Source organism: Malurus melanocephalus, unplaced genomic scaffold (assembly GCF_030028575.1).
Source record: "Malurus melanocephalus ecotype Western Australia unplaced genomic scaffold, MMel_1.1 scaffold_590, whole genome shotgun sequence".
Taxonomy (NCBI): Eukaryota; Metazoa; Chordata; class Aves; order Passeriformes; family Maluridae; genus Malurus; species Malurus melanocephalus.
Genome location: NW_026623822.1, coordinates 120,103 through 143,738, shown reverse-complemented (window position 1 = coordinate 143,738; position 23,636 = coordinate 120,103). Strand labels below are relative to the sequence as shown.

The 23,636-nt window shown below is 40.7% G+C and overlaps 2 protein-coding genes across 2 annotated transcripts in view; both read right to left on the bottom strand.

Moving 5' to 3' along the window:
- Positions 1-20: 20 nt before the first annotated feature.
- On the bottom strand, positions 21-14,962 carry TNFRSF1B (TNF receptor superfamily member 1B). Its single transcript, XM_057382859.1, is given in 10 exon segments — positions 21-2,150; positions 2,724-2,989; positions 3,507-3,543; positions 4,088-4,162; positions 4,934-5,121; positions 5,204-5,297; positions 6,081-6,230; positions 7,378-7,506; positions 9,452-9,554; positions 14,819-14,962. Coding segments are annotated over 10 exon segments (1,467 nt in total). The 5' UTR covers positions 14,945-14,962; the 3' UTR covers positions 21-1,851.
- Positions 14,963-15,189: 227 nt separating this feature from the next.
- Positions 15,190-23,636, bottom strand: part of TNFRSF8 (TNF receptor superfamily member 8) — a 17,266-nt gene continuing 8,819 nt past the window's right edge. Inside the window, exons 4-11 of the mRNA XM_057382861.1 lie at positions 23,497-23,636; positions 23,309-23,402; positions 22,566-22,846; positions 22,251-22,361; positions 21,665-21,712; positions 20,470-20,495; positions 18,854-19,061; positions 15,190-17,653 (exon numbers count right to left, since the gene is read on the bottom strand). The exon at positions 23,497-23,636 is cut by the window's right edge and continues 17 nt beyond it. Coding sequence (XP_057238844.1) covers positions 17,409-17,653; positions 18,854-19,061; positions 20,470-20,495; positions 21,665-21,712; positions 22,251-22,361; positions 22,566-22,846; positions 23,309-23,402; positions 23,497-23,636 — 1,153 coding nt within the window. The 3' untranslated portion in view covers positions 15,190-17,408. The remainder of the gene's footprint in view (positions 17,654-18,853; positions 19,062-20,469; positions 20,496-21,664; positions 21,713-22,250; positions 22,362-22,565; positions 22,847-23,308; positions 23,403-23,496) is intronic.

Below are 23,636 nucleotides of genomic sequence, written 5' to 3'. Positions count from 1 at the left end.
CTCTATGAGCAAATGCAAGCTCGTTTTTCCTACTTAAGTATAAAAAAACTTGGAATTTCCCCCTATGACAACTCCTTAATTTGAAAATTCAGTAAATTACTGTAACAGGATCCTCATTTTTAATGTTTTTAAACGTCGTCAAGAATCTTCCCTTGCTGCTTCAGTATGGCCCCAGTTGTGGAAGGTGACACAGAAAGAATTGGTAGACAAAAATATTACAGTGCTAGAAGTTCAAAGTGCTGTGAAAATAAGGTTCTTGTCCAAATCATTCAGTTCTATAGTTGTTTCAATATGCCCACTTTCAAAGTCTTTTCTGAAAACTACCTTCAAGTGTTAGTTTAATATGCATTTGTAAAAATTTCTTCATGGTAGAACTACAGACCTGTTTGTCAATTCTTCGTTCCAGAAATAATATCAGCAATTAAGCAATAAGCTTAACATTTGTATTTTCATAATCTGAATACTCTTCTGTGGCAATAGAATAAATGTTATTCCAAAAGATTGTTTTACATCTCAGGCCTCAGAAATAAGCACTGTGTCTRTCTTGAGGTAGATGAGGACAGGTCAGTGGGAAGGGAAGTGCAGTGATCATCTAGTCCAGCAGTGGTTTTATGTTGTAAGACAAGAGTTATGTGTCACTGCATGACTTCACTTCCATGGGATTCAGACTCTGGATTGCAGAGTCTGGTTGAACACAGCCACCACAATTGTCAGTTAAGTCACAGAAGTAAAATACAATGATGGGAAGTGGGTTCCTAAATATTGGCTTCCAAAATTCAATATTGGCTTCCACTTCATTCAAGGACAACCTCCACTAATTTTCTGTAAGATGTGGTTGGAGCTCCAGCGTCATCAAGCAGTGAAGGAGAACAGGATTTTCAGGTTCTGAGGTTTGAGTCAATTTTATTTATTACAGATGATGCTCTGCCATGTCGAGCACCTTTGCCCTGAGAGCAGTGAGCTATCTGGCAAAGATAATCACAGGGATTTGCTCTAATTGTCACTGAACACGGGGAGAATATTTTGTATTTATGGTTAACCTCAAAAATGAGGTCAGATCAATTGGGAAAATGTTACATCAGCCAGGACACAGAGGTGTCAAACTCTAGAGTTGTCAACAAAAGGAATTTACTTCCTACTCCAAGATAGCAACAGTTCGGTCTAGGTTCTCTTCTAAAACAAACTGAACTATGTACAGGCAATGAAATGCTCTTGTTTAAACATAGCAGTTGTCTTTTTAGTTGTAAAAAAAGCTTGTGCACAAGATGTCACTTCCCGATGTCCCATATGTACTTCAGGAATTTGGTCTGATCATGTGAGAAAACARACTGTAATAATAAAAGAAATATCCAGGAGGATGAGGGAAAGTATGACAATGAAGRTAGGGAATAGGAAATTGGATACAATAGCTTTAAAATTCACATGAAATGGATGATTCCTGAGCATGGAAAGRATGATAATTTAACTCTAGTCCCTTAGAAGTGCTGGTTACAGTGATGTTCTTGACACGTGGTACACCTAAACCCAAATAATCATCACAAGAAGTCTCAGGAGAAAAATTAATGGCATAAAGTTCAAAAAAAGTTCTTTTTCAAGTCTCTTAAAGGTCTTTTTAGGGTATCACAGAAGAAAAGGAAGAGTTTGCCATTCCGTTTTAAAAAATTTGAATGTTTTTTCTTTTAAACTGCAAAGTGACTGAAGAGACKTAAAACTTTGAAAGCATCAGTGTCCATATTCATCTGAAATTTCAAATCTCTRTAAGAAAGCTACATTTACCATARTGATTGTTTTATRAAACAAGCATTGTTCGATTAATTTTATCAGTCAATCAGCATTGATCTGTAATTTCCTTTAACTGGTTTTCATCCCAGCATCTTGAATACCCAGAGGAACCTTATTTTCTTCTGGAAGTAAGTCTTGAAGTAAATTGTCCTCATTTTCCACTGCAATATGAATTTCAGTTTCGYTTTTCAAGGCATTTTCTTCTTTTGAAAGGGGAGTTTCTTCCCCTGTGGGGAAATAAGAGGGAGTATTTCCATAATCCCTGCTAGCTGAACTGTTTTGCTCAGGGCACTGGGAGCTGCAGTCTGGGCTACAAACTTTAACAATACACGTCACATTCACCTGTGTTCCTCCGCTACCAGAATGTTCTGTCAAATAAACACAAAACACATTAAACAAGGAAGAATGAGCCCAGAACAGGACAGTTGGATTTTTTTATCCAGCTCTTTGACTTAYAGTTAAAATAGCTATTAAATATCTTTTTGTGTCACTCAGTTTCATCAAGATGGTAGAGTTGGTTCTGTAGTATTTTAGTGGGTTTTAYTGGTACCATAAAATCTACATATCACTAAAAAATAATAAAGCTACCAAAATTAATGCAGAGCCCTGGATTCCGTGCCCATCTGTTGTCATTTCCAATGCTTATGAYAATGTTCTTTTGTTACTGCTCCCTTTGGCTCCTACTCCCACTCACAGGTAAAAGCCAACCACCTGATCCCCTAYTCCCTAAATACCTGTTTCTCCACTGAGAAAATTCTCTCTTTACTGTCTCAGGATGACAACATAAAACAATCACTTTCTCTTTKCAAAAGTTACTAAATTTTCTCTCTGCTGAACAGGACTCATATGTTTTTTCCCACCATTTAAACTTCTGCTAAAAAGACTTGTAATTGATAATCAAATTTCCAAAAAGGTTCTGGATCATTCAGAATCATTCCTACCTGAACTTGCAGAGCTGTGTCTGTCTTCACTGTGGAGTTTAGAACCTTCTGGAGGTRAATGTTGCTGCTGAAATCCTTCTGGATTTTTCTTTACATCATTCCTTTGGCTTATTACACTGATGCTTGCAGATCCAGTTGGATTATTCAGGATGCTACTGCTGGACCCAGAAGTTTCCAAGAGATGCTCCTGTTCAGAACTCCTGGAGTTCTGCAAGTCTGTATCTCTCACTTTTTTGGCACACTATTTTTTTGGAGGGGGAAAAGGTGGCAACATTTGCAGAGAAATGTGAAATGTTAATCTTTCAAAAAAACCCAACTAACTAAGAAATACTGGTCAGTATTTTGGSAGCTAAAGAAACCCGTGATGATTGGAACTAGAGGAGCGTTAAGGTCCTTTCCAGCCCAAAACATTCTATTATTATTTTAATTTGCATAGTGATGAGTGTAAGTAAAATTCCTAAAAGCTCATTAGGGGCTCAACAAAAYGAACCCATCTCCTGAAGGCACCCGCAGCACTACTCTGATTAGGGACCAAAGGCTGTAAAACCTGCTTTTCTGAACCCCACCGTGTTTTACTGCTGTTCTAAGCCTCATGTAAAGTGAGGATAGGACATTATGTGGCTACATAAGGTACATCTTGCACCCTGGCATGGGGACCCAACCACCCCATTCTCACTCCAGTTTKCTTTCTGCTGTGCAGTTTTATCTGTAATTAAGTGTGAGTGAATGATTTCTGTATAACTTCTAAAGAAATGAAAGAGATGGGAAGAGAGGACACTCACCAAATCTCCTTCTGTAGCTGGTGCAGAGTAGACAAGGGCTGCAAGTGAGCAAAGGCAGTTCATCAGCACCCAAACCTGTCCCAGCTGCACCCTAAACTAGGCTGAGTGATCCCCTGCTTCTGGAATAAACTCCAAATGTACATTTATTATACACAGTTTGAAAACATTGAAAGCTATATTGTGGTAATTTTGTGACTTTAATTAAGCCAGGAAGCAAAGAGAAGCATCTGAAGGAATTTGTAATTTTTCTTGTATAGTGCCAGTGAGAATGGGTATTGATGACCATAAATCATAGTCATGTCTGTTTAATTATAATACCTGGAAATGTCTAATATTTAAATGATAAGTACCAAATATTTAACCAGCTTCAGTAGAAGCACAACTATTGCACAATTGTCCAGCTCCACAAGGCTGTTGTGTGTTTAGACAATTATCTAAAATCTGAGGAACAAGACAGACTTGAAGAGAGCTGGCATCTTCTAAGACACAACTTCAGTCAACCACCAAGCTCARGTCAATGGGAAATAAGGTGACAATTCCCAGTTTTTGCAGATTTTCTTGTTTTCACTTCATGAATCTTACCTTTCTTTTTGGAGATTAAGCAATATCCCAAAATACCAATTATCAAGACCAATAACAATGGCCCTGCTACTGCTCCTGAAAACAAATACAAAGGAGAAATTATTTAGCAAACTGATCTAACAAGGGATCTAATTAGTTTTGTAGTTCTTGTCCACGGCTACAAAAGCTAAATTCACAAGTATTGTGTATGTCTGACATTCACATTTGATGTCTGAGCTGTCAGATACCAAGGTCTCACTTCAGTCACCACCACTTCATCAAATTGAATTCTCCTCTCCTGAAAAGTGAGGACAGACTTTTGGCTTTGGTCACAAAAGGTATTTCTCTGGGCAAGCAAGGGTCTGTCACATACAAGGCCAGGTAGTTCAGAATGCTCCTAAACACCTCAACCTTCTGGATGGGCTGTGAACAGAACACAACACATCCACACCTGGGAGTGCTGTCAGGACCTCCTGTCTCAGGAAAGGCTGACAGAAGGCTCCAAAGATCTCTCACCAGGTCAGGTTTGCCTCAGTCCAGAATCTAAGATATGACTTTTCCTACAAGCTATAGCAGCAACTCTCTGGAAATGTCTAATGCCTTGTATAATCTGGAAATGGCTTATATAATCTAGTTTGGAGTTTTTTTAGAAAGATTTCCAGATTTACAAGGACTGTAGAATGCACTGGGATAGGGCAGATGTAAAAGGGGATCTCACTACAAGCAGTGACACATTGAATTAATTGAATTGAACTATTTTGAGGTTCTGTTTGGGTATAGGTGGCTGGTCTTGGAAAGAAACAGAGAACTAAATATAAACTTGGTTCCTGGGCAGACAAAAGTGGCTTTAAATGAGTTAAAGCTCACCAGTGATGTGGGACAGGTCAGGTACAGAGTTTAATATGACAGGYTGAGTTATTATTTCAGGTTTGTGGGAAGCTGAGCTTTGGTTCAGGAGTWGGTTCAAAATGTTGTGAGGCAGAACTGTGGCTGTTCCTGAGTCACTGCAAACAGTGTCATTCYTGCTGCTCCCAGGAACAGCCACTGATTTACAGCTGCAAGAGACAGAAAGAGAAATTAGGAAAATTAAAAACCCCTGCAAAGTTAAGGCTGCTGTTGGACAGAACACTGGCTCACATGGTGTGGGGTATGCAGCTGGTGTTGTAGGATTCCTCGGGGGAAAATGTGCCAGGAGGACAAGGTTTGCATTCCGTGTCTGTGCTGTCTGTCCCTTTAAACAAAGAGGAAAACTGCAGTTACTCATCTGGTGAGGAGCAAGAATGAATAATCAAGGTCTGCAGGAGATCCTGGCAGTGATSCAGAGRCAGTGCAAAAATACASCCTGCAAYTGTCACAGAAGATACTCACTTGAASCACYCAAGCCAAAGAGATTAAYCAGCTTTTAGTTTGGTGCCCTTAACAGCCAATCTCTTTCAAAGATTAAAAGCCCACCAAAAGGTTCAATGTGGTGCTGCAGATAAAGCATGAGCTATTTCACTGCTCCCTGACTGACTGACTACCATACTCTTGAGTTCTGCATCTTCGCAAATAATTCCCAATTTTTTTTTAAAAATTAATGTTTTGAATTTTTGAAAATTATTTATCATCTTGAGACAGATTATCAGAGTGGCGATTTCAATCAACTAATAAAACCAGATAAATCCTGCAGGACAGCATGAGGTCATCATTATTTACAGTACTCAAAATGCCACCTGAAGCCTTGTTTCAAGGATTTAAGGAGTAATTAAGTGGTCTTGAGTCTCAGTCACTTTTACAGAATAAATCACACAGTAGAGCAAAACAAAGGAAGATTAAATTGGATTGGGAACCTTATGATGTATGACACTAAGAGATTGCAACATGTTGTCCCTTTGGATACACCTGGAGAATACTGTTACTCTGGTTAATGCCTACTTGCTCAGAATGTAAAATTAAACCCTAAAAAGAATGCACAACTGTAGGGAATTAGGGCAGAGTAAATGTTCAGTAAGCAGAGTGTTCAAAATTAAATTACCTCTTCTGGAAACTCGATAACCTTTGCCGCATTTTTTGTGYGCTCTACACACCTCGCAGTACTCGTCCAGTTTGGAAACGCAGTACTTGTGGGGTGGGCAGCTACAGATCCTGTCCTGGGACCTCGTGCATGTTTGATTCTGTACAAGCCCTGGTTTTAGAACAAGAATAAAGCAAGATGTCAGTGGCAACATTTAAAATCATAGCCTGCAATAGTTCGAGTGAGCATGAGGTGATGTTACTGGTGATACCACAAGTTTTGGGCTTGCACAGAGCCAGAAAGCAAATGCTCCAATATCTACAGTTTCTCTTTCTAGGCAAGAAGAAATTTACATCTGTAGAGTAAACTTAAAACTCTGTACCTGCAGTGGTGTTATATTTATCATAACCCCAAATATGCCTGTGTGCTCACCACTGCAGTAACTGGGGGCCATATCGAGATTTTGAGTCTGTGCAGATCGTGTAACTGTATTTAAAGTGTTTGGAGATTTTACTACAGACATTTTCATATTGTAATTATCCAGCTTTGTAAGATTATCTATTGTCTGTAAGATTATCTATTTTATCTTTGTAAGATTATCTGTTATCTGTAAGATTATCTATCTTATCTTTGTAAGATTATCTATTTAGATGATACCTTTCAACTTAGACTATATCCTTAAACTTACTTCTCAGTGAATCAAGTGTACAATGTTCTACAGCAGTTTCTATAAGAAATGATGGAGAACAGCCTGACTGAGTTTGTTAATGCTGTTTGTTAATGATCTATTAGCCCAAAGTACAGGTAGGTGTTGGTACAATGTTCTACCTTATCTTCTKTTAAGCTGCTTCAGTGAACACAACCAGTGCGCTCCCACTGATGGCTGCTTTGCAAAATGAATAAAATTAAGATAGGAATGTCACAACCCATCTTTGCTGTCTCCACTTCAGCAGACAAAATGAGAATGTAAATGTAATTATCCATTTACCCATGTCCAGGTCAGAGATCTTAAGACCTGACCTTGATTGGACATTATAAGAAGGAACTTATTCTACTGATGGCATTTGGAATAATTTTAGTGATGTAGTACCTTAGTCTTCAATAATATAATATTGATCTCCCATTTTTAGGACTTAAAAAGAAAGCCAGGACTCCCTGCAAGACTTTTTCCTTTGTTCTTATCCCCAAATCTTATGCGTTCCAAAAGCATGAGGACTGTTCAAGTGATTGGCAAAATCTCCTAGTTTTCTTAGGAAGAAAAGACAAGGTTAAACCAAGCCCAGCCCTTGAGCAAGCCTCAATACTAACCCAAGCCTACCTTTCCTGCAGGGTGGTGAGCAGGCAAAGCACTGTGGAGAGCGATTCCAGATCGCTGTGTAYGTTTTGGGTCTGCAGGGGCTGCATTTGGTGTCCACGGTGTGACTGCAGCTCCCTGTCCTATATTGACCTATTAAAAGAAAAATAACCCAAACAGAGAAAGCATCTCACTGGAAAAGATCACTGGGAATTTTCATTCTTAGCTGTACAGCCCTTTGCCTTCACTGACCCTATCAGATTGGGATCTTACAGCATCTTTACTGATGTAAAGGAGGACWGAATGTCTCTACGGGGAAGGTCTGATTTATGTCCACCAGTGTTTGACCTCTTTTCCTACACTCAGTTTAGGAAAACTGGATTTTTTGAATTCCAGCCACATTCAAAACATTATTGCCTCAATCCTGAACAAAACCCCTCAGCACATACTCAGGGGCAGCTACCACAATAAATAAACCGAACATTTYACTTTCACAGCAGCTGATTCCTGGTGGGCACGGGGAGGTTTTTCACACCCAAAATCAGGCATGTGCCAGAATGAAGTGCCTGGGTGAGGCCCTTGTTGCCTTTACAGGCAGTGAGCAGAGAGGGCAAAATCGAGAAACATCACAAACAGACCTGAATTARAACTTCACCCCTTGCCAATAGGAAAGGAACACGAGCTCACTCTTTCTCCCTCACCTCTCCAGCCAGCCCTAACAGAGCCAAGYAGGGACTTTCTGAAACTCCTGGCATTTCAGACAAAGTCAAAAGCTATCAAGGTAGTTTCTCCAAAGCTTCTCACCACCAACAGAGTTTAGTGGTGGGAACAGTAAATATGAGCTCCAACAAATTCATTTTGGAGAAAGGAAAACACCTCAGTTGCCATTTCCCTTTYGAGTGAAAGGAGAAAGATAAAAGTCAATGTCTCATATCCTTTACAGAAATACCCTGGAAAACATACTCAAAGCAGAAATAACACTGAAAAAAAAATTTGGATCTGCCTGGAGAATCTGTTTTTCAAAAGAAGAGGCCCTGGAAATGAGCCATATGAATTATGTCCAAAGACTTTATTTTTCCCTGTACTTCCTTGAAGCTTTAAACTCTGTATCTCACATCCTGCTGATGATTTAGGCTGATTTAGTACTGAGCAGCACATAACACAACAGAAAAGTTTTACCTATGAATTATCATTTTCATCCGTCATGAACAAAGGAAGTTTGACAGATCTATCTAGACAATTTCAGTTAATTCAGAAACTTCAGCTGTTTCAGCAAATACTGACTTCCTGTTTAAATTTCCGGATCTGGCAGAAACTCAGCATTTGTGGACACAAATTTTCTTTGCTCAGCATGTAATGAGGGAAAAAGGCAGTTTCATTTGCTGTATCTAATATAATAATATATTTACAACTTGTTGCAAAAATTGTACTACAAAAATCTCTCAAAAGAACATTACTACGCCCCAAAAAAAACCCAACCCCAAAATCCACAATGACTTTTGCTTCCAAAAGGCCACTAATAACCAGCCCTGGAGTGTAAGACATGGCAGCTCAGAGCAGACAGTGTCTGCAGTCCTGWCCCAGTCTGACAGAGCTCTGCAGTGTCTGATTTACAGTAAAACACAACAAAACTCCCTTAATGAGCAATGATAGATTTAGCTGTCCAATGGAAAGCCCCTTATCTAAGTGATATTAGCATAGTACAGAAACAAAGCTTTACTTTATGCCCTTTTTACAATGTATTTGTTATTACTGGGCTTGGGTCTGTTGCCTGATTTTTGTAATTCCTTTAGTGAGCTGTTGCTCCCCCTCCAATGTTGACTAAAATCACTTTAATTACTTTAATGAAAACCTGATGCAGGAGCTCTGCTTACGTGAGCTYAGAATCCACCTCCTGGTAAGCCCCAGCCATGTTAACCTTGTAGAATTCCAATTCTGATGGATTTTGCAGTTACAGTGTTACATTTTCTTTGAGGAAGGACGCATTACAATAGCAAATATCTGATGTACTTTAGATGTGTAAGTAATCAGAATACACAATGACCATCTGAAAATGGAGTGAATTTGTCTGTGTAAAGTAGTTTGAGTTGTAACCTACCTGGAGGGCATTGGCTGCAGCATTTATTCAGTTCTTCATCATAGAATTCAGTGCTGGGATCGTTGCATTGTGCAGACTGTGGTGTATACGGCAATGAATATTCCTAGAAGAAATCAAAGGGAAGTCATGAGTCACGAATCCATTCTGACCCCAAATTTGAGACCCAAAAGAGACAAATACCTAAAGATTAGTGCAATTACTAGCACTTTCCTTTCCGTGTAGCCCCAATGAAACAAAGCACAGCAGATGCCAAGAGGCTGCAGGGCTCAGGAGCTGCTTGTGACTGTTTTGAGGCTCCTTTGTTTTACAAAGATCCACCACCATGAACAAAGTGATGTCTCCAAGTTTCAGGGATTAGCATCACCCTGGTCACTGCTGCATCCCCCAAAGCAAAGGGCTGAGTGCCTCATCCTCAGCTGCCATGGCTCAAAMAACATCTGACAAACACCAGAGAAACCTAAATTCCTACCTGTGGGTTCGTGGGAGAAACATTTACTGCAAAGTGACTCAAAAACTTCAGTCAGTCTTTCCAAAGGAAAGGATAAAAGGCTTTTATCTTTCCAGATACTCTGTGATTCCTTCCTGAGAGGGAAAGGCCTTGATGTTTTGAAAATGATGTCTCCAGAAATTGCACTGCTGCTTSTGAGAAGCAGCACCTTTGCAGAAGGTGCCAACGTGCAGGGTAAATGCATTAGAGGCAATCATGAAATACTGAGTGCCCAATTTCACCTCACACTGATCAGCACAGCTCAATGGTTTCGATGAACAAGTGTCAAATTATTTGACGACTTGGCGACAATTTTCAAAGGTAAAATAACACTCACTTAAAAGAARCCTCCTGTTAGGTAAGACAAGCGTAGGAGTTTCCTGTTAGACCAGAAAGGTGCTCTTTAAAAATGATGTGACACTGCTCAGCTTTCTGCAGTCTGGAGAGATTGCTCCATGCATAATCTACKCACAGAGGAATCATTACTGAAAGGAGAAATCAAAACAGGAACCAGCTCTTGGGAGAGTGATAATGAAAATATCCTTCCTCCTTACACAAAAACATACTGAATATCTATTGTGTCTTCACATTCCTGGCAAAGGAGACTAAGGTTTCCACCCTCGACAATTGCTTAAAGGGAATTAATCATTTTCTTATGCAGCTCATTGAAATATTCTACCTTTTCTTTAGCTGTGATCAGAAACAGTATTTTGCCAAACTACTCAATGGTCACTGTCAAAAAAACCCTTTTCTGGGAAYGTGAAGGCAGAGAAAAGTCTTGAGTTTAGATATCATAGGATGGACAATGATAAATCATCCTGTTTGCAAACTGAGCTGACACTAAAAATCTGATGAAGGAGAAAAGGGCTCTGCTCTTGTCAAAAGCATTTTCCACTGAAGTTACTTTTTTACTAAAAGAGAAAAGATCAAGTGTCATCCCATTTTCATAGTCACTATGACCAACTTCATTTAAACAAGTTTTCAAGAGCCTTTTCAAAATATAAAACTTCACTGCAAGAGCAGACATGGAGAAAAAAAAGGAGAAATACAATAAACCACATCACAAATTATCCTACTGATGAGGTTTTCTGGCAAAAAAAAAAAACAAACTTATCTCATGCTCTTCACTGTCTGTTGTAAATCCTGCCCTGTGAGCYACAGACACAGGAAAACCTGTCGGTTGCTGGGTTCACACCTGTTTCTCTGAAGTTGTGCTCTGAAGGATCTCTCTGCTGTCTGATACAATCTCCCTGAAAATTTATCTGATGACCTTTGGCTCTCAGTGACTTAAAACTGACAATTTCTTCCCAACTGTCCTCCAAAAACATTATGGGAAACTAAAAGGGACTTTTGACTGGCCTAGCTACAATTTGCACACACAAAGACACACTCGAGCTCCTCCTGGTTTGCTCTGGAAGGATGCAATTCATTTAGTAGCTACTCCCAACATAAATGAGTTCAATCAAAGCTGTCAAATGTCAGAGCAAGTGCAGGCCTTTTACTAGCTGCAGAACACTACTGGATTTCTTTGCTACAAGACCCAAATTTTGTAGCAAAGTCACCAATCCTAAAGTCCAAGTTGAGCCATATAACATKTCTGACTGGCATCCAGATCCATTGGCTGCTTTGGACTGAAAAACTGATAAGTAGAGGCCAGATTCTATTTCACAGTTTTTGCATTTTGCTAATAYTTGTATCTCTCACAAGTCTTTATTTTATCCTCTGTTTTTTTTCTGTGATTCAATGTTCTACCAGCTGGTTATGTAAAGAAAAACTGACCTGATGCTGCACATTTTGTATTACAGCCTTGGAGCTTCTCAGTTTAGGTAGCAGTGTCTAATGGCAGYGGATTTAAAAGAAATTTATATGGACCAAATTAAGACTTTGGAAGACTTTGTTTAATTTGACAGGTCCAAGTAGTAGTAAAATGCCTCATCTATCAGTAGAGGTGCTAACATTCTTAAACATTAAATTTAGTCTAGCKCTATGCACATCAAATTAAGCAATACATTTTGGCTTAGAAATGGGTAAACGATGCTTGTCTGACTTCATAACTCACCAAGGAGATTTTTGCAATGCCTCTGCATTAAACAGTGCCTAAGAAGTTACAAACACGAAGTCAGTGACTCCAGACTCTCAGGAGTTTCTGCATTGTTTGGATCATTTTCCCATTTGCACTACAGAGACCATTAAGGTGACTTAATTTGTCYCTGGAGAGGGGTGGGCTAACAGCAATCTGCACATCAACTGAAAGGACTGTATGTATAATTAAATTTAAATGTCTTAAATAATAAAAATAGAACATGTTAATGCAATGGATGAATATATATRAATCTATTCACATAACATTCATTTTCACTCAAGGCCATTTATACAAAGATATTTAAGCACACATTTTAATCCTAATTCACATGTCTACATTTCTATTGGTCTCTTTTTCACACATTTGCCTTCAAACTTCAGCTGTCAGTCAGAGGAASAGAAGAGGAACTACATCTGTGTGCAATGTTCTTTGCACATTTAAAACCACAATGAAGTCACTGAGGCCTCTGTTGTWAAATCTGTTTCCATGGAAAGGGCTTGAGGTACAGAGACACTGTTTGCTGAGTTACCAGACCTACTGAAGACAAGAAAAACAGAATTCTGTCTAAAATATTTAAACTTGTCATTTACAAAAATAATTCTGTTGAAGTTTAGTTAACAGAGGAGAGCATCCCCTAAAGCAGCTGGAGTTGGATCAGGCTGTACCAACTATACTCAAACTATAGAATTTCTTTCAAAGCTGCTTTGCTGCACATTTCTCTCAAAGATTATGGTCCATTATATGAATTATTCTCCCATCCTATATTGTACTTCTGTAAAGCAGAAGTCCTTGCTCAGCCACATCCTAACAGATTTACAGCTCCACATCCCCCTTCCCTGAGAAAACAACGTTTCTTTGCTTACTGCCAGGAATTCTACTTCATTGCCACTCACCAGCAGAGTGAAATATGAAAACATCTTCCCAGAATGAGAAAGCAGGAGGATGCACAGAATATGGAAGCTGTTCACAACATGTAAAAATTATAGAAGTCCAAGTTTGTAGGAAGACGATGTATATTTTATTATATATGTATTTGGGAAAGCATACACATTTCACCAGCTCTTCTGTTTGGAAACTTCAGGCTATTTTTGATAACTCTGGTGACTCAATTGTTCAAAATGGCAAAAATAATGTTCAGTTCTTGTGTCTAACTGCATAGGGACTGAGGCTGGGACCTTTGAGAATTTCAGATGAATGAGAAAAAAACAAGTAGTGTGACTCAAGAACTATTGCTTTGCCAGTTTGTCTCCCTCAAAAATAAAGYAAGTTTCCTTTAACAAATYACTGTTAAAAATTGATATAACAGTMATGTTATTTTCCAGCTCTGTAGCAGATGTGGTATTTCAGAAACTACTGTATCTGCTTTTCTAGCTTACATAGAGGCTTTTTCTTATTTTGTCACAGTGCAAAAGTGAYGCTGAAAGTTTCTGTCATTGTTTCCATCACCATGTTTCAGCCATGTTTACAGTGAGAGGAGAGCTAATTCCTTTAAACTGAAGCCCCTTGTTCAGCATGAAGCATGGCTAAACTTGACRCTTAAATTCTGGTGATAAGTTCTGCAATAATTCTGAGACTCTCTCTTTTCTCTCCACTTTACACTATCCACACAGTAAATCAGGCTCAAAACACTCTCACCTTAAAACCAATGCTGAATTAAAAACTAATGCAAAATGGTTAAAATAATTATTTTAATGTATTAACAGCTCATTCTAACACCCAGTACTCCCTAAAAGACCATTGTGTAATTCCAGGTTCACTMTGCATTCYGACATCCTCACCTGGTTTCACTGAACCTTTGTCTTATCCAGCCTAAATTCCTATGATTAAATAAACATGAACTAACATTGATAACCCATGAGAACAGAGTGACCTACATCTCAGCAGCATCTCCATATTTATCTTCACACTCCTGGACATTTTAAAATCAGACAGAAAAGTGCTATCAAAACAGTAGCACAGAAAACACAGAGCCAAAGGCAAACATCCCAATGAGATCTTTGGCTGATACATTTACAAACCCTCAGCACCAAATAGAGCTACAGCTGGATGTGGAACAGGACAGCCACAGCTGCCATGAAGGGGAACAGTAACAGCTGCACAACATCAGAACTTCACTGCAAATTGAAAGGCTTTTCTATTTAAATAGGGAAGAGCTCTAGACAACGAACGGAGCACAACAAGTTCTTCCTGTGTGAACAATGTAAGATAGATGCGGGTTTATGCTCTGCACTTTCCACGACACTCACCACAGTTTTTACAAACATTCAAACAAGCCCGCTAGATCAACCTATTTCCCATGAAAACCCATGATTTTCAGTGGTGAAAATGATGAAATTAATCAAATAACAACGATACAGACCAAGGGCACAGGCTGAGCTTTAAAGATTTACGAGCGGGACTTGAAGTTGCTGTGAAGATCACAGCGAATTCAGCGCAAGCCTGAGAGGTAACAAGAGAGGGACAGGTGACAAGGGACAGGCGACAAGGGACAGGTGACAAGGGTCGGGAGACAAGGGGCGGACAAGGCGACAAGCGGACCGCACCCACAGCAGTGAGACGCAGCGCGGCAGCATCAGGCGATGCCCGCTGGTGTTTGCCCCGTTACCGTTTTTTTGCCCCATTGCCGTTTGCTTGCCCCGCTAGCATTTGCCCCATTGCCGTTTTTTTGCCCCGTTGCCGTTTGTTTGCCCCATTGCCGTTTGTTTGCCCCGGTGCCGGTTTTTTGCCCCGCTAGCATTTGCCCCGTTGCCGTTTGCCCACCGCCCCAGAGCAGCGCCCCCCGCCCGGCCCCGCTCACCCGCCCGGCCGCGGCTCGGATCAACCCCGGGATCAATGCCGGGATCAGGACCGGGATCAGCCCCGGGATCAATGCCGGGATCAGCCCCGGGATCAGCCCCGGCAGCAGCGCCCATCGCGGCCCCATCGCCGCCGAGCTCGCCGCGGGGCGGAGCGGGAGCGGCCCCAGGGTGGGTCCGGTCCGGGGCACCGCCCCGAACCCGGCCGAGCAGCCCCCACCGCCCGGATATCTCGGTGTTTGTGCAGTGTCTCTTCAGCCCCGTTCATAGAACACACCGAGTTGGATCAGCAGAGTCCGGCTCMTTCGGCCCGCAGCACGATATCCATTAATATCTATTGCAGCATTCCAATATCCATWAATACTCACCATTCCACTCACTCGTGTGCCACACACAGCCAGGACTTCAGCATAAATTCAGCCCCACTCCTGGGTAAAACTTTAATCCACGAAGAGCTCTGTGATCTTCAGATTGCTTTCTTGCAAAAATATTTCTTCTGAGACTGATATATGTACTGAAGTTGTCAACAAGGAAACATTCACGTATCAAACAGGAAAAGTGTGGCCTTGGCTTAAAATCCAYGTAATTTTTAATTCAGAGGTTGCCAGCATTATTAAACCAACCAACTATAACACATCCAGCAGGTTACAATGCATATGGTTCTTTTAGAATGCTGTTCCAGTAAAAAAGATTAATTAATATACAGAGTGGAAGTACACAATTACAGTCATTGCAGAACAGCCCTGAACAATCACAGCCATAAATGTGGTTATTCAGTTTGTGAATTCACATGTTGGTGTTCTCTAAAATTAAGTATGTAGTGAAGTTAAAGTAGATGTGGAAGAGGTCAACTAAATTGACCAAGGCAGTGGAGCATCAAACTTGAGTAATGTGAGTATTACATGAGTAATATGAAAAGATGGGAACTCATCTTGGAGGCTGAGTTCAATCAAAGCTGAGATGCAATCAAGAATCACAAAAGCAACTTGGTTGCAAAAAAAAAAAGCAACTCACTGACTTCTGTAAGGCAAGAACTAGTGACATTCACTTGAAGTAGAGGCTAGTTTAAAAGTGCTAGAAGTCCTTTACAYAGTGCATGATATCTGTAATCAGTTGTCACAGGTGCTTATGGAGGGAGATTGTCCTTGGAAATTCAAAAGAGAGAAGAAAAAATAATTGTGATATGAGAGAATAACAAAGGCTGAGTCCAACTCTTTGACATCCAGTGCCAGCTGTCACTGCAGAACTATGATCAATGCAAACAGCAGATATTGCCTTCCTAACTAATCCCTTACTGTGATTGTCAGGGRTGAAATGTTGGGCTCAAACTCCTGTCTGGCCCAAAAAGGTTTTTTATGCCCTTATGTTCTTTTTGTGTGCTCTAAGACASAAGTCACTGCAGCTGCCACCACTGTTATTACTGTGCTCTGACCAGAGCAAAACTACAAAGCAAGTAATGGGTTTTGTGGTTCCTTTTTTTTTTGTTGTTAAGACACACTTTGTCATACTGCTCATTTTCCATTGTCCTGTGCAAAAGTACAGTCAGCACTATTACATCTGCAGCTCTTGAACAAGCAGCATGAAAGATTTAAAAATAGCAGAATATATGTCAGTTGGCCACCAAAAAGGTTTGTTTTTAAAGGATATGCAAATCAGTGTCACCCTGATGATTACGAACAATTCTAAAACAAGTAGATATTAACAATGTTATAGGAAATAACTGCTGTGCCTCTATTTCAGTCCTTTTTTTTTTTGTAGAAAAATAGTTGGTTTTTTTTCTTCAGAAAAAGAAGAAAAGAAACTCTTTTCACAGGCTCCACATAGTTCATCCAATAGCCAAATGTTCAGCTAGTTTGGCTTCCATCAGAAGAGGCTGTTTTGTACACTTACTAATGATTTGATGTAGTCAAAAACAAGAATCAGACTTAAAAACCTAGAAAGAGCAGCCTAAAGTACAGTGGACTTCAATTAGTTTTCTTGGCCTTTTGTTTTTAGAGCCTGTGTGGCACCTTTTGATCCTATTTCCTCATGAAACATGAAGTCCACAAACTTGAGAATTATGTTCCTATTAGAGAAAACTGAAATCATTGCCATTTTCAATCAGGAGTTGAGAAAAATTAAAATATCAGGTGTTGCAAAATATATAATAAAATTGGATGTATTGGAATARAAACAATATAAGAAACACAGCTGAGTCTCAAGCTTGACTCAGAATGCTGGCCAGAATTTTCACAGCTAATAGAAGTAACCAGACAGATTTCAATCCATTCCTTCACACAGAAAAAGCAAGCTGTGAAACCTCAGCTGACATCCAGATGTCCTCTAAATGATGCAGTTTGATTCAAATTTGTTTCCAGTATGATACTGGGAGATGAGGAAAGAGAAATATTTGATGTCAGCTATGAAGGCCAATGGTTTGGATGATCCTCTCCTCCATTAGATGAAATAGGTTCCAGCCCTGAATGTGTTTCAATGTTTTCCCTGAGTTTCCCAATATCCTAAAGCACAGTGTGTTTGCCTCCCTTGTCATAAATTCAGCCTTAGTGTCACACTGGGTGATTCTGTAGTTTCCCCCACTGTCTCTGTGGGTTGTCACTTCTCAGTGGCAGTGGTGGGGTGGTGAAATTCCTTCCCCTCCTCTTCCACAGGAACCATTACATCAYTCCCTGGACACGACTCTGTCTCCTGCTCTGGGTAGTGCATTTCCAGCTCCTCTTCCACGCTTTCCTGGGTATCAGTGTTGCTTTCACATCCTCTGACAGCACAGTTCTTGCCACTGGGCACTTCTGAAACGGAGCCCACGATAACCGTGTCRGCCTTCATGATGTAGAGTTTCTCTGAGGAAGGAAAAAAGGTATTGCTGAGTGTGGTGAACAGTCACTGTCACCCCAGAGATGGCTCCTTTTCATAGAATATTTTTACTGGGGCTCTAGGAATTTCAGATGAAGTAGATTGGGCTTCCATGGGATGAAGCCACTGAGCTAGAGGTGGGACTGCAGAAGAAAGACAAAGCAGAACAGGCAGAAGATATTCACAAGAATCTGTTRGAAGAAACAATTAATTGGAATCTAGAAATGGAGAATCCAATGTTTATGCTCTTGCTGTTTCAAGAAACAGCACCAATTAAAATGTGGTTTTGGTAAGGATCAAGGTAAGGATCAGCCCTGTACAGAATTTCCGGGGTCTTACAGTGAGCAAAGAAATTCGTTTCTTCCTAGCTGAGAATAAACTACAAAATTTTCTGGGGTAGACTTGAATCTTGGGTGCAACTTGTTGTCCTACTCCTTCACAGTAAGGTAAATTGGGCCTTTTCAATGGCTTGCACCACTACACTCAATTCAGAAGATGCTTCACAACAGACACTGTAGGTCACAATTGCTTGGAGATATTTGGATATGGTAAATCAAATCATCACATTCATCCCAATCCAYCACTCTCAGTAAAAACAGAAATGGCATTTAGTGAGGAAAGGTCAGTTATTGAAACATAACACCTTGAAATAACCTCTGAATTGGGTTTGGAGGCACTGCCATCGTGTCTCATGCAGATGTGGTCTTAGGTAACAATTCTCCTCCCCGTGAACGAGCTCCTTGCCTGACTTTATCTCCCACCCTGTGCCATGGTCAAAGACTTCATGGAAATACATGGGAGACACATTTCAAGGCAATTATTATGAAACCAGAGAAGAAAATGATAGCTAAGTGCAATTCTCATTCAGTATTACAGGCATCACTTTCCAGCTGACATATTCCAATTTCTTCTGTAAAATTTACATCTTTTAGAATGAAAAGGAGGAAGAAGGGAATTTTCTGTCAAATTCATAATGACTAAGGCAAACATGAAAAAGGAGGTGTTATATTCATATGAATAGATTTATGTGTGTCAAAGATTTATGTGTGGGAGATTCAGCCCAATCTTTGTTAGGAGATTTGGACACTTTGCAGCTTACTAGCAAACTTGGAATGACAGYATGTGTCATGTTTGAAATTTTGAAAAAAGAACAAGAGAAAAGGAAAAAAAAATATTTCAAGACTCACCAATTCTGTTRTTTGTGTGGTCTCTGACTCGAGAATCCACAGGGCACTCTGGGGCACTGCCACTGCTCAGTGTCACATCAGTCACACTCCGATGAGGGCTCCGGGCTTTGTCTGTGCTGCACATCAAATTATTGTTGGTTTCCACAGGGAGGGTTCTGTCAATTAACTTCTCCTCTTCTGGCCTGCTCTCAGTGGTCAGGATGATCTTCTGTCAATACAAACAGGAGAGCAGAAATGGGGTGAGTGTAAAAACACTGCAATAGCTCTACAGAATCCTCCTGTGACAGACAGAATAACAGAATATTCTTCCCTCTGTCACAGGGAGTGAAACATTCCAAAGTGCTAACAGGTATAAGAACTTTGATCTAGGCTCCTGAATGACTTAAGGCCATATTTCAAAATAATGTTTGTAAGCTAAATACAGAGATTCCTCATTATATTTTCAGGAATATACCTTATTTCCACTGAAGAAATTATGTTTTAGCTACCTCTTAGACTTTGCAAAGACCTATCRTGTTCCTGTGGAAGAACAGAACAAACCAGAGGTTGAACTGATTTAACTTCAAAAAATAATTGCCTCAGCAGAATCTCGGGTGGAAGAAAGTAGCTCAGACTACCTATTACAAGAAGAATTAATCACAAACAGTTGTTTAAAAGAGAAGCCAGAATCTGAGAGAAGTTAAAGGTCCTGCCTCTTAATTTTCTGGTGGTTCTGATCTTTTTCTGCTTCCACAAGGTTGGGAAAGAAAAAAAAATATTTTGAAATGTGCAGTTTAAAACCCTTGCCCATGTCTGACTCACCATATAGGCAAGAGTTGAAGCTACTCACACTTCAGGAATTAGCAATGACAATTATRATAGCTGACTGCAACCAGAGTGATTGGAAAAAGTAGTATATTGTGTGTGTGGATGCACAACATTACCACATTTAAAAGCAAACTCATTTAAAAACAAATAAAAAAATAAAGGAGCAGTTTAAAGAGTGGTTTAAATCTGCACATTTAAAGATAACAAGCACAATAAAATGAGGAGTGGCTGTAATTTCACTGACAGAAGGGTAATCAAACCAAGCTGTGATGATTTCAGCAGCTGAGGAACTGCTTTCTGTTGTTGCCATATTGAGTGATGTTTGTCCTGTTCATCTGCAAACTGCACTGAAGGAATGATAAACCAAACCYCCTCTGTACCCACACCACAGCCAGGCCAAATCCTGCAGAGGGAGGGGATGTGGAGGGACACAGAAGAGTGCAGATCCCATCTGGGTGCCTGGAGCACACAGATAAACTGGGACTGACACCCAAAGTTCTCCCAGAAGGAAGAGAAGGTGTTTTCATGCTCTCATTTCAGACCTTGTCCCTTGGAATGAATGGCTTAACATCAAACCAAACACTCCCTCACAAGCAAGACTGGCAGCATCCCATTATTTAACAGCACATTAAACYCAGCCCAAGACATTAAAGTATCAAGTCCTCATATATCTCACCCCACCTAAATGACTGTTTTGTGGAGGAAAGTCCAAACTAAAAGGTTGGCACTTTTTGGACAGGACATTTGAAAAYAACATTATTTACTTTGGCATGGAAAGTGATCTGTTTTGGAATATTGTTCAYACTTACTGCACATTTGTTCACTAGATCAGAACCTGCAATAGAAAGTAGAAACATTATCAGAAGAAAATTGGTACAATCACAAGAATGTTGATATATGCTCTGAAAGATCACCCAGCAATCTTCTTCCTCAACCACTCCACTTCACAATGGTTTTCTCAAAACTGAGGTAACACTAAAATGACACTCCTGAGATGAACCAGCAACAATTGCTGCCAGGACTGTGAGATCCTGCTGTCCCCAAAGCCTTTTGCATCACTCTCCCCACTCCACAACTGGTGTTCACCTTATGAAACAATGAACTGATGAAACTGTCTGGATAAGCACAAGAAAAGCTTATTTAAAAAAGAAAAATCAATAACTTTCTACTGGATTAACAAGTAGGGTCAGTTCATGGTCAGATGATTATTAAGGGGGTGGGATTTTATGTTTAATTTCATTAATGATCCCAGAGAACTCTGAGGAAGAAGAGCAGTGGGAAGGAGGGAGTGTACAACATTCTGTAGCACCATGAAGGCAAATTGGCTCAGACCTTCTGTCTCATTCCACCCTGATGTGAAACCACATTTATTTTCAGAGCATCAGCTCTGTAATGCTGCACAGAAACACTTTCTATTATGTATGGCAACTGAGGGAGAAAAAAAATCCATTTTGGGAAAATTAAGCTGCACTCAAGAGGCTTTAAACTGTATTCTTGAACGAATGGGTATAAAAAGTTCTGATGTGTGGTGATGAGGAGAATCTGACAGAACAGAGAATAGATCTGTCAATGGAAGTGCTGAGAGGGGATCAGCTAAATTGGTAAAGTGTTTGCACATTATGGGATCTGGACAAGCTGCTGTGGCTAACACTGCCTTTTTTCTGAACATATCTCCCATATTTGACTACCCAGAAATCAGTCAAGCTTTTTCCTGCACTGACACATCACCCAAYCCTTCAGCTACCGTGGGAACAAAGTGCCATCTGGTGGCACCGGGTCACACCCAGCGTGTCCCCTGCCTGCACAGGAGGAACAGGACTGACCTCTCTGCATGGCAGCACAGACACACATGTAACATCAAAAACTTCCCCTATTAAAATTAAATTAAAAATTAAAATTCTATAAAACTAAATTAAATTTCTATAAAATAAAATCCCATGTTAAGCTATCCACTCATTCTTCAGGCATAAGGATGACACTGCTGCTGACCCATCAGTCACTCACCTTGAGATTTGAGCGCGTATTTTTGTGCGATGACTGCRTGCAGATGTGCTGATAAAAGAAACTTTTCATTTAGTCAAACTCATCCTGGAGCCTGCAGGCTCCAACAGCTTCACCACACCCACAGGTTTACAACCAACCTACAAGGTGCCCATGCTGCTTTCTAGAAGAGGGAATGTGGTTTCRCAGGCACACCCCACGTGTCACCCCAGGCAAAGCTGTGCAGAGTCAGTATCTGTAAAAATCACCCTTCCTCTCATGCTCAAAGCCCAACCCTGCTCCCAGGACCAAAAAATAATCACACAACGCTTCAGGTATATTTTAATGTTTGTGTCTGAGCTGAGAGCAGAAGCAGCTGGTTACTCTTTCCCCATCTGTATGTCACCCACCCACTTCCTCCACAAATTCCCAGCTGCTTCCATCCTTCATGTTCTCCAACATCCTTCCCTTAAACCCTTCTCTGGCCTGTAGAGAATGCTCTCTTCCCCAATGAGTTCCACAAAATGTGGGGATATTTGAATTCCCATTTGGCACACCCTGGCAGATCAAACAGCACATCACATCACGTGTCACAGCTTGAAAAACTCACGTTTTCTTCTGAGGATGAGCATCCGCATCTTGCAAAGCTTCCATTTCCAAAATATCAGCATTCCCCCAAGAAGCACAGCCACAGAGAGAACCACTGCCCAAAGCACAACACCTACAGCACAGAGAGGGAGCACAGGACAGGCTGAGAAAAGGCAGAGGGGGACTCTGAGCAGATCTGTGTGTTTGAACATAGGATAATAAACATTATTTCACAATTCAGAGGGGATTTGCAGGAAGTTCTCACATAAAAATTGTGTTTACCTAAGATAATTCAAATAAAACATGCTAGAAAGAGTAAATGCTGGGTATTTGTTACCTCCTGTTGTCTCTCCCTTGGCTTGGGTGGGAGAAGTGCCAGCCTGAGCTTTCTCCTCAGGGGTTGAACTGGGATTTTCAGTTGTTGCAACACTTAAAAAGTCACCACTAGCAAARGTCACCAGGCTCTCCTTCAACCTCCTCAGGTCAGAGTTATTCGTTTCATGGCTGAATCTCATGGACAGAGTGCTTGGGGTGAGGTAGATGGGCAGCTGGTCCAGGCAAACTCCATCGTGTGTGGCATTTCCTTTTCTTAGCGTTACTTTGTTCAGCTTGGCACAACTGGGAATGAGAGAGAGCAGCTGTCACTGCCATGCTACAAGGTGTGAGTGTTTTCCATGTGACAAAACATCCCTTTGGTCATTTTTGTACCACCTGCAGTTATTGCTTTCAGTGTCAAAGTCACCAACCTTTTTCTCACCCCGGTGGCATTAATTCTTGGCCTGGATGCAAAGCTGCTACTGACACAGGTGTACAATTCCACTGCACTTAGCAAACTAAAAACAGCTTAAAACTAAAAACTAAAACCAGGCAAGCAGGATTCCTTCTTTCCCTCCTTCCTCCAGCCCTGAGCTGTGCAACAGGTACAAAGAGAGGCTTTCTAACCTCTGCATGTGAGCCCAAAGCTATTCCCTGGCTCCTGGGATGAATTGGCATGCTTTGCACCAGAARTGGCATATCCTATTTCATCCTTTATTAATTTCAATTAATTCATCAGTCCCGATAAAAGAAGCATGGACCTACTTTTTGTGKGGTTTGCAGATGTCAGTGCTGGAGTTTTGGTCAGAGAAGGTCCCGGGAGGACACTCTTCACAAGTGACATCATTTGTTGAGGTGCCTGAATAAAAATACTGACTGAGGACTGAGCAAATAAAACACATCAGGTCCAGGCCTGGAGCAAGAAAGGTGAAGTGGGCAGTGGGAATTCCTACCCCTGAGTTTGACCCCAAAGCCAGGCCTGCAGGCAGAGTGGGGCTGGCAGCGGCTGCAGCTGTTGGTGACGTTCATCCTGCAGAACAGCCCCGGGCGACACTCGCACACACGGCTGGAATTGAAGGAACACGGCTGCTTC